The following is an 11,313-nucleotide window of genomic DNA, read 5'->3' as shown; positions in this document are numbered from 1 at the left end:
CCTTACCACAAGCTTTGGTTGAAGTGTGTCACATAACACTGAGTACTTCTTCAGTGAAAACAGCTAAGGACTTCCCTGTCTTACTGAAAACCAGAGGCCAGAGATGCACAGTTTGAATCCCTTGTGACCAGAGCCACAAACTCCTTCTCACCTCATTTTTTGGGCATGACAGACTAGGTCACACATAAAAGCAAACACTCCCTCCGTGATGGCAGAAGCTCAAAGAAAACCACAGGTCACAGCAATGACTAATTAAGTTTTTATGTTTACAGTAGTAACCCAAGATCGATACAAAGTTTTTTTTTAAAGGAGAATTATGATGTCACAGTCATTTTATTAGGAAAGCCATGGGAAGACCAAAACAGCCATTCCAAAATGTAATGATAAACAAGAAAAAGTTGAGATTACACTGTGCCTGAAAGGAAAGAAGCACAGTTTAACTTGTACAGCACAAGCATATGTAAGCAGTTAAGCTAACATACACTGATAAAGCCCATCTCAGCTTGCGTTATTGCTTTTTTTCCCCCTTTTAAATCTAAGCAACTGGCTGCTGGTCTCTGTGGGAACCACTCTAGGCATTGTGGCATCTATGCTCCGTTAGTCGCATTTGGTCTTCCCAAGGAACAACGTACACTGTGAAGTTGCAAATGGTGCGCTAAGGAAAGAAAGAAAAAAACAGTTATCAGGTTAAGAGCAAAAACTAGTGTTATTGACCATTGTTCTACACCCATTTATTACCCCATATGATCCAGAATGTATGCCACTTCTGTGGCTCTCTAGGTTTACCCCTGATAAGCTTTCTGGAACACCACTCTTGTTAGTATCTGCTCAGAAAATTGTTTGTTTCAAACAAACACGAACAGAGAAGCTGAGCTGTCAGCACTTCTGAAGGTCAAGTGAATTCCTTCACCCATTCGCACAGAGGGAAGCTTTCTGCAGGGGTAATACTCCAACAGGCACAGGTAATCACACCTGCACAGCTAATTTGTCTGTGCATGTGTTGCAGTGTCATAATGGTACACACAAGCCTCTAGTTAGGTGGCACATGGACCACTCACTTGTGGTGACACTTCTCACATATGCAGGCAGAAGGGGCACGAACACAGAGGAGCTAAACCTGTGATTAATACAAGCAGCAAAGTACATGGAAGAGCTCAGGCCACATCAAGGCAGACTTATTTGGTGCTCTTATGTGAAAAGGTGAAATGCTCCTTGAAGTTCATCGCTATTAGACAAAATTCCCGTGTAATGGTTCAGTGGGCAGGAAGACCACGAGTGATCTTCTTGTGATCAGTACTTCACTCAAAGCACTACTCAGTGATGTTAAGGCCCCTAGGAAAGTGTGTCAAGTTAAGCATATTCATAACACCATGGGACAAGAGAAGCCAAGAATGGTATGGGGATTCAGAACACTGGACTGGGAGCCAGGAGACCTGCAGGGCTGGCAGAGCTTCCTCAACATATCCTTGTGATCCAGACCATGAGCAATTTTTTAAGAGTATTGAGGCACACGCAGTCCTCCATGCATCAAAGTCTCAGATCCTTCCCTTAAAAGCAGGCTAAAAAGTCCAGCCTACTCTGTCATCATCATCTGGCAAGACAAGTTTCACAAGGACAGTATCTTGTTCAATGTAAAGGCATGAGGTCTCTCAGCTTGGTTGAGGCGGACAGGGGACACTGCCTGTACCTCTCCATAAGCCACCCAGAGGGAAGTGGCTGGGAACACTGTGCTTTGGAGCTTACCTTAGACCTTGGCTGGACAGGGCAGCTCTGGAAATTAGATGGTGGCTTTAGGCAAGTTGTTGGGGCAATCTCAACTTTCACTGTGTAGTTGAGCCCAGACACGACCTGCAATGAGACAAGGGGGCAGAAGCTGGTTTAGTTGCAGCACACATGGAAGGGCTCTCTGACAAAAGAAGCCTGGCAAAAAGGCAGAGAGTTTGTGATCGAAACCAGACTCCAGAAGAACAGAGAGGATCGTGCGTGGCAGGCTCCGCTGAAGAGGCACTTGGCACCCTTTCAAAAACAGGAAAGAAAATCAAAAAATAAGAAAGTCTCACAGCACAGCTTCCTCTGTCAGTAAACAGAGACATGTGAAAGCTCGTTAGCAGCATGAGGGAGTCGCTAGCTTACAACAGAATCATGGAATGGATGGGGTTGGAAGAGACCTTAAAGCTGACCCAGTTCCAAGCCCCCTGCCATAGGCAGAGACACCTTCCACCGGATCAGGTTGCTCAAAGCCCTATCCGAACTGGCCTTGAACACCTCCAGGGATGGAGCAGTCACGACTTCTCTGGGCAACCTTTGCCAGTGCCTCACCATCCTCACAGGAAAACATTTCTTCCTAAGATGTCATCTAAATCTACCCTCTTTCAGCTTAAAACTGTTCCCTCTTGTCCTGTCCCTGCACTCTCTGATTAAGAGCCCCTCCCCAGCTTCCCTGTAGCCCCTTTCAGTACTGGAAGGCTGCTATAAGGTCTCCCCACGGCCTTCAACCCCAACTCTCTCAGCCTGTCATCACACAGGAGATGCTCCAGCTCCTGGATCATCTTCGTGGCCACCTCTGCCTTCACTCTAACAGATCCATGTCCTTCCCGTGCTGAGGCTTCTCCAGTAGCACAGAGCACTCGGGAACATTCACTCTAACAGGCCCCAAACTATAGGGAAAAAAAAAGCCTTTTCCTCACTTTCTGCCCACAAAACCATCTTGGACAACCCCTCAAGCTTTTTTCTCCCAATCTACCCCCACTCCCAGCCACCCCCGGGTCCCCGCTGGGTCAGGACCCACCTGCCTGCGGGCGCTGATGATCCGCACCACCTTGCTGGTGAACCTGTCGTTGTTGCCCTCGTTGTACTCCGCCACGGCGAAGCGCAGAGCCTCCTGCAGCCCCTCGTCCTTCTCCGGGTCGAGGATCTCCTCCGGGGCCCCTACCAGGTGCTCCCGGTCCTTGTTGCCCACCGCGGAGCCCACGAGCGTCACCACGGCCGTCAGCAGCAGCAGCATGGCGCACCCCCTCGCCGTGGCCATGGCTGCGGTCCCCGCTCACCTGCCGCCGCTTTAAACCCAACGGGGCGGGGTGGTGACACCCTTCCCTCCCTCCCTCCTTCCCACGCCGTGTCCTCCCCGCTCCTCCAGCCCCGCAGCGCTGCCTGGTGACCCAGCCGGGCAGGAGGATGCCCGGGACAGCCTGTGGATGCCCTGGGACAGGGCTGTGATCCGCACTGGTGCAGCCCCACCTCGGGCAGTGGGTGCAGTTTGGGCACCACGGGATAAAAAGTATCTAAAGCTGTTGAGTGTCCAGAGGAGGACACAAAGTTGGTGAAGGGTTTGTAGGGGAGGCCGTATGACGAGCGGCTGAAGTCACTTGATCTGTTCAGCCTGGAGAAGACTGAGACCTCATCAGTCTGCAGCTTCCTCAGAAGGGGAGGAGGAGGAGCAGGCATGGATCTCTTCTCTCTGGACCCGGGGGAATAGCAGGAAGATGTGCTAGGGAGAATTAGGTTGGATATTAGGAAAAGGTTCTTCACACTGAGGGTGGTGGAACACAAGTTGTCCTATGCACGGATAAGAGTTGGGCTTGATGATCAGAGGGCTGGAGCACCTCCCATACGAGGTCAGGCTGAGAGAGTTGGGCTTGTTCAGCCTGGAGAAGAGAAGGCTCCAGAGAGACCTTATACAGACCTTCCAGTACCAAAAGGGGCTACAGGAAAGCTGGGGAGGGGCTGTTCACAGAGACTTGTACTGATAGGACCAGGGGCAATGGGTATAAACTGGAGAGGGGCAGATTTAGACTAGACATAAAGAATTTCCTCACCATGAGGGTGGTGAGGCACTGGCACAAGCTGCCCAGGGGAACTGTGGATGCTCCATCCCTGGAGGTGTTCAAGGCCAGGCTTTATGGGGCATTGGGCTAGTGGGAGGTGTCCCTGCCCATGGCAGGGGGGTTGGAACTAGATGATCTTTAAGGTCCCTTCCAACCCAAATTATTCTATGATTCTGTGATCTCTTTGGGTTCCTTCCAAAACAGGTCATTCTATGATTCTAACCCCAAAAATCTCTCAGCTCTGTGCCCACACCCATTGGCAAAAATGGGTGTGGACACCCCCCCACAGCTCACCCCACCCCATGGCTCCTGTCCCTCAGGAAGGTACAGGAGGTGGGTACAGAGTTGGCACTGGCATTGTGCTGCCCTTGTCTTCACAGGGCTGTGGCTGGAGAAGGAGGTTTTCCCACACAGCTCTGGGATGCTGGAGCCTTTTTGCCTCCTTGTGGATTATTCTATCACTTATTTCCATCTGCTGCAAAGGGGCACATTCCACTAGACCAGGCTGCCCAAGACCCCATCCACCCTGGCCTTGACCGCCTCCAGGGATGGTGCATCCACAGCTTCTCCAGGCAACCTGGCCCTGGGCCTCGCCACCCTCATTGCAAATAATTTCCATTTTATGTCTAGTCTAAATCTGCCCCTTGGCAGTTTATGGCCATTGCCCCTCATTTCGTCACTAAAAGCCTTTGCAAACAGTCCCTCCCCAGCTTTCCTTTAGCCCCTTTCAGGTACTAGATGGTCGCTAGAAGGTCTCCTTGGAGCCTTCTCCAGGCTGAACTACCCCAACTCTCTCAGCCTGTCCTTGTGTAGGAGGTGCTTCAGCCCTCTGACCATCTTTACAGCCCCCCTCTGGATCCATTCCAACAGTTCGATATTCTTCTTACATTGAGGATTCCAGAACTGGACACAGTATTCCAGATGAGGTCTCACAAGAGTGGAATAGAGGGGCAGAATCACCTACCTCGACCTGCTGGTGCGGTCCCCCTGCGATGCACTCTGGCAGCCCAGAAGGCCAACTGTATCTTGGGCTGCAAGGAAAAAAATTCCTGGTACCTTTCACTACTGCATTAGCTTTTCCCTTTGCCTCTGCATTCTTTGTCTTATGCATTTGTTCACTTCAGCCTGCAGGAGAAATATCTTTACTGCTTGAGATTTGTATTCGTTAGTTCTTATTAGAAGTTCCTTTCTTCCCCAGCAATTGCTTGGTTCGGAGATGACAGGAAAATGAGTTCTGTCCTTTGTCTCCCATCCAATCAGAAGCACAAAGCGCATGTTTAATCTTAGCTTCTGAAGGATGCAAATGACTTCACACTGCTAAAACTAAGCCTAAAATTAAGCATATGTTTGCCTGCTGTGCTGAAACTGGCCCTCCTGCAGCCTGCCAGGGTATTGTCCATTATTGTCTCTTCAGAAGCAAGCTCTGAATTTGGAGAAAAATGGCCAGATGTTTCAAGAGAAGTTATCTTAAGTGGAGAAGAAAAGCCAAGCCATAAAGAAGGGTCATTTCTGCAAGTTTGGGAGACAGCCTGCATACAGCAGAGAAACAAAGTATAGCTGAGAAGCCTGCAAAGACTAGACCTCCTGCCTCACAGGTCCAGGAAGCCCAGAGGGGAAAGAGTTACCTCTACAGCAGTGTAGTGTCTACAGAGTTCCCCAAGCACCCCAGGAGAAGGTGGTTAACAAGCTACACCATATTCATACTCTCTATAAGTTGAATTGCTCTTGTCCACCCTTGACAACAGTCACAACAGTTTGGGGTGGGTTGGGGTTTGGTTCGATTTGTATTTTTTTAAGAGACAACTGTCAAGAGGCGCTGTCAAGTAATTGCATTGGTTTCTCATTGGAAGACAGACTGATGGTGCACAGCCTGGGTGTGTTTACAGTCCCCATACATGTACAACCTCTGTGCTAGGTTTTGAAGTGGTTACGGTTTCTGTCTGCTCAGTGTTTCAGAGCAGCGTATTTTGCCTGGTGAAGACTTTTTTTGGTATAAAGAAGAAAAACTCTGGTTTATGAAACATCTGAGTGCAGAGAACAGCCTGTTCTCCAGGGGGTGACTTGCCAGCATGATTCCTGGCTGTGTCTCATTAGAAAGAACTTAAGCTCTTTTCTATATCGTTGGATTTGAGGCATTTGGAAGGGCCAGAGACATTTATTAACTTTAACAACTACAAGACAGAAATCCTTAGGAAGTCAAGGTAGCTTGCCAACAAAACCTATCACCCATAACAGACAAACTAGGATTATTAGGCCACTGAGACTTTTTCCTCAAGAGGAAAAAGAAATTGTGACAGCCTCAAAATTCACCCAGCCAGCTCTTCACAGGCTGCTTGACACTTGTACATTCAGCAAAACGACCAGCCCTCTCCAAAACATCAAAGGGCCTCCCAGGAAAGTATATATTGTTATACATAAATAAGAGTGACACATCTGCTATCATCAAACAAACTAATACATAGAAAGTCCCCAAAGTTAATCCTTAGACATCCCACGTTTATAGCCAGCCATCCTCCAGGTTTCGGTAAGCTCACGCACACAAGGAAAGACTCACTGTCAGAGCAGTACTTTTATTCAAACAAGAATATGGTTATTTGTGAGTGAGCAAGACTGCTTCATGTCCTGTGGCTCACAGTTGGGTAGCTCGAGTTCCAAAGTTTCAGTCATTCAGTTGAAGCAGGGAGACAGAATGCCTCATCACAGCCTGCAATGCAACAGATGACACAGAGCTGTAAAATGCCACTAGCACAAACCTTGAAGAGAAACTTCAGAGGGAAGCAGGAGATAGCAAAGAATTTGTCTCAGCACTTCGGAGACCAACATTCACCTGTGAAGCTGTTCACAAACCTAACTTGAACAACCTTTTCCCAGCAATCTTTGTTAACGCATACTTCTGTAAAAAAAGGACTGAACATGCTTGGCTGGCTAGCTTACAAGGATTCACTTGGGCAGGAAGAATTAAATTGTGTGAACATGAAGAGGAAGAATTAAATTGTGCAAACTTATCCATTCACACATTGCCAGATGGACAATAATTAGGTTTTTATGAACAGGAATACAGGGCAGGGACAAGGAAGCTTTAGTTTTGCTGTGATTTATTGGCAGGGTTTGGGGGGGGAGGGGGGAAGTGCTTGGCTCCCATAGGAATAGCTGCATGGATCAGGCCTTTCACTTAAAATCTTAAGGACTCAGCTGCAATGCTATGGTGCTGGTGGACCTCAGTTTCACCCTGGCTGAATATTTGGGCATCCTCGCAAACCTCAGCGCACCTTGACACAGTTGCAGTTCTTTGTTCAGCAAATGCTTGTACCAAAATAATTAACATCAGGATTAAGGAGCTTTGGCACAGCTTTGCAAGGAAATGTGCAGAAACCCAATGCAGCATCCCCTTCGTTGTGTCTGGCATGCTGCTGGTTTTATGAATATTAAATCTTTCACAACCATTCAGTAATAAATTAGGTAACGTTTCCCTCATTCTCGACCACTCAGAACATATATTTCTCATACATGAAAGCGTGGCTTTTAGAAGTCTAGCTATTAGGATATCTTTGTATTTGCAGAAAATCCTTCATATAAATGTCCTTTAACTGTTAGCCAAAGATTTTTGCCATCTTTACAGGCACAGAAAATCCTGCAAACTACAGTCAGCCAGACCATTTTCCAGTTAGATAGCTACATGGACTGTTGGATGGAAAGATAAACCCTCAGTTTAATTCAACAGTAAGATCCGGAGGATCGAGGTCATAAAGACACGGACAATAGAAATGGCAGGTGAAAGTACAATGGCACACATCAATTGGCAGTGCTGCTGTGGGCCATATTCCCAAGTTTGCTTTAATAGTATGAAAATAAACACAGGGGCATGTATTCTTTTGGAACAGAATATATTGAAGTGTGGGAGATTTTGTCATCTGCTCTCAGCTTTAGCGATTCCTAATGTGTATGCAGAGCTATTCATCGGGCACAGTGTTTCAGCGTTTGGCTCTTCCAGGAAAATCACCATTACTGAGGTCCCTTGCATGTTATCTAAGTGCCTCCACTCCAGGCCTGTTATCTGCATTTGTCTAAAGATAATAATGTTTAGCACAGCCCCGCTCTGCTTCCTGCAGGATGGGAAAACTGGATTGGAAAGCCAGCCTGCAGAGCTCTAATCTCTGCATGGCACTCAGGATGGAAAACAGGGCCTGCAAGAGGGACAACAGTTTTTGTTGTCACTAAGCAACGAGATAGCAAACCTCAGATGTTGAAAAGTGAGTAATGTTCCCTCAAGCTAGATTACCTTTGAAGTATCATTCAAAACCAATACAATCTAAAGAGATTTTTTTTAATCTGCTTTTTGATTCCTATTATATCAATCATAAGCAAGGGTTAGATTTCTCAGTTTTCCTCCGCCAAACTGACAGCCAGAACCCAATGCAGTGTAACAAATAACAGTGTTTGCGTGCATTCACGTGAGTCCAGGGGCTGCATCTTGGAAAAAAATCCTGCAAATTTTTGCAAGATCTCCAAGAGGAAACCAAATCCATGAGGGTTAGCAAGGCTGTGATAATGCAGCACAGCACCAACACACAGTACTCAGAGATGTTTTTTAGGGAGAAGATGTTTCTTACTGGACTAAGGATAAACGAATAAAACCACACACATATGAACACCCACACACAGACCCTATCCAATAAACAAATACCTGAAAATCCAAGAGCAGCAAGGGGAACAAAAACTATACATGAGCTTATATTCTTGAGACATCACTGTTTTTAAAAGCTAAACTGCCACTCAGATGTTTGCACAGTTACTTCCCCATCAGGCAGGCAGGCTTTTGAAGCATGCACTGACATTATGTGTTCAATCCTTCCTCTTTTCAAATGCCGAGGGCTTCTAAAATCAGCAGGCACATGATAAAGAGAAGTTAGGCAGCTGGATGCAGAATTAATTAACCACAATAACACACGATATTTTTCAGTTATTCTGATCATTTTGTGTCAGGTCGAAGTGTTCCACCAGGCACTTAGACACTGGCTGTTAAACTTCAGGACTCGAGCTGAAGAGGTTTTTTACTAATAGGAAATTACTCAACAACAAAGAGGCCTTATTTACCACGCCTGCACTTCACTACAAAAACTGAGAGCAACTGAGACTGCCTTAGAGCACCCATTACAAGTGCGGCACAATCACTTCAGGATTCTCTGCCTGGAAGTCCCACTGTGCTGAGTCTGTACAAAGCAAGAAGCCTGGAGGGTTTATAGTCCAGCACTCCAATTCTGGTCTTGAAAACACACAGGCAACCAAATAATGTCACTCGGCCAGGTGGAGTAATGCTTTCTTGACACAAACAGCAGAAACAGGACTAAGGCCTAAGACCTTCACTATCTCCCTAACTTTCAAAGATGAGGACATCTCTCAAACCCAAAGAAAAATTCAGTTCTCCTCCAAAATTATTCATCTAAACTGATGACAAAGCCACCTTCACTTTTTTCTCCAAATTCCAGGATGAAACTGCCTTGATGTGAAAAAAAATAAAACAGTGGACAGGAACATAGTGCATTAAAGCCCTGTATTTCTGCTTCTCGGCACTGTGTCCCTCTGCCTAGATCTCACTCTCTATGGTACACTCTGATTTAAAGCTCTGAGGGGTAAGAGCTGCTTCCTTCTCTTATGCTGGTACAGCATCTGCAGACATGAGTGAGGAGTCCTTAAGCGCCTCAATACCACAAATCACTTGGAGTTAACTGAAGTCAGCTTGCACCGGGTGAAGAGCTGTCTTCTATATCATGTATATCATATATCGTTCTGCATCTTTCTTGAAGATCAGATCTTTCCTGGAGAAGTAAACTGTGAATTTGAGGGCAGCTGTCAATATGGCTATTAATTGAACTTACAATACAACCCGCAGCTTGGAAAACCAGCATGAGCAAGGTTGTCACTCAGGAGCACACAACACAGCTGAACAGAATCATAGAATGGTTTGGGTTGGAAGAGACTTTAAAGCCCATCCTGTTCCAAGCCCCTGCCATGGGCAGGGACACCTCCCACCGGATCAGGTTGCTGAAAGCCTCATCCAGCCTGGCTTTGGTGTGCAGGTATGGGGCATCCACCACTTCTCTGGGCAACCTGTGCCAGTGCCTCACCACACTCACAGCAAATAATTTCTTCCTAATATCTCATCTAAATCTCCCCTCTTTCAGAGTAAAACCACTCACCCCTGTCCTGCCCCGGGACTCCTTCATAAAGAAACCCTCCCCAGCTTTCCTGTAGGCATCTCCTAGCCTTAGGAAGCAGAGGGCTCACCTTCTCTCCTTTTCCACAGCACAAACCTTGCAAAAGCTAAGGCTTATAAAGACAATCCAGACAAGGAATGAGGACATAAATGTAAATTTTCCCATAAAGTATTTTCCCAGTATTATACTGGGAAAATACATCATGGCTTTTCACCTGAGCATCTTTGCAGTAAAAACACCCTGCCAAACCATTCAGTAACTCTAAAAAAATATTCTGCAGCCCTTATTGCATTCCCAGGTCAGACAAACTTTCTCCCAGCTAATTAAGTCAGGGATGTCATGTCTCAACGGACAACTGATCACAAACCCCAAAATTCTGTGAACACAGAGAGAGGAGGGCACCACCACGAGACAATCACTCAAGTAAGTGTTTGAAGCACAAACGTGCACACAGATATGCTGGATATGTGCTCACTTTATTCTGGAATGAACTCATGCCTACGAACACTTCAGGAAAAGGCACATCTTGTTCAGATGGGGAGCAGTTTGCCAGAAGAGGGGACAGACTCTGTGATAGTGGACAAACACCTATTACAAAGTTTTGCTTCAGTTAACCCTATATGTAAATGGAAATGAACAAAATGAACACTCGAGGTCTCTTCCACCTTTGATATCTAGTTCTATTTTATCTGTTCTGTCCTACCCGTATTATAACAAGAAATGAGACTTTTTAGTAGATCCCTTATATCCCAAAGCTGAAAAAGTTTCTTACGATACCACAGGACAGATTTTTGCTTTGTCTTTTGTTATTCTTGAATTTATTGGCAAGAATATTTACAGGACCAGCCAATTTCAAGCAAATATTATAGAACATGGCCAAAAATACAGATTTTCCACATGCTCTTACACAGCAAACCTGGTTTTAAAAGAAAAGGAGAAAACAAACTCCTAATAGAGAGCAAGTATCCCATGGGAGACATTTGACAGATAAGAGTATTTCAGCAAGCTGTTCTCAAACAAACCCAGCAAGCTTTTCCCAAACAAACCCAGCAACCAGGCACAGGCACTGGTATCAAAAACACTACTGAGAAACATTGCAGACACTTTGCATCACCACCCAGCTGGGCAAGGAGGAAGGAGAAGGCACTGTAGGCATCAGATCTGTCAGAAACCACTTCTCATACATCCACCACAGCTCAGAGACTTGGGCTCTGATGGTTAAACTCCTGGTCCAGCTCTCTGCTCAAAGCAGATCCTTGCATTGAACTCAGCAC

At 46.3% G+C, this 11,313-nt stretch overlaps 1 protein-coding gene across 1 annotated transcript; it reads right to left on the bottom strand.

The window, feature by feature from the left end:
- Positions 1 to 245: 245 nt before the first annotated feature.
- Positions 246 to 3,046, bottom strand: LOC104060751 (cystatin). The gene is made up of 3 exons (XM_009562585.2): positions 2,789 to 3,046; positions 1,744 to 1,848; positions 246 to 655 (listed from the first exon to the last, which is right to left on the bottom strand). Exons 1-3 carry the CDS (start codon positions 3,026 to 3,028, stop codon positions 572 to 574), a joined length of 429 nt encoding a protein of 142 aa, XP_009560880.1. The 5' UTR covers positions 3,029 to 3,046; the 3' UTR covers positions 246 to 571.
- Positions 3,047 to 11,313: the final 8,267 nt, after the last annotated feature.

The sequence above is a fragment of the Cuculus canorus genome, chromosome 3, assembly GCF_017976375.1.
Source record: "Cuculus canorus isolate bCucCan1 chromosome 3, bCucCan1.pri, whole genome shotgun sequence".
Classification (NCBI taxonomy): Eukaryota; Metazoa; Chordata; class Aves; order Cuculiformes; family Cuculidae; genus Cuculus; species Cuculus canorus.
The sequence above is the reverse complement of the archived record's forward strand: the minus strand, read 5'-3'. Positions and strand labels throughout refer to the sequence as shown.

Excerpts from the sequence above, each read along its gene's own strand:
- LOC104060751 (XM_009562585.2), bottom strand. The coding sequence starts at position 3,028 with ATGGCCACGGCGAGGGGGTGCGCCATGCTGCTGCTGCTGACGGCCGTG. Across the intron at positions 1,849-2,788 it reads TCATCAGCGCCCGCAGGCAG|GTCGTGTCTGGGCTCAACTA; the intron begins GTGGGTCCTGAC and ends GTCTCATTGCAG. Across the intron at positions 656-1,743 it reads CTGTCCAGCCAAGGTCTAAG|CGCACCATTTGCAACTTCAC; the intron begins GTAAGCTCCAAA and ends TTCTTTCCTTAG.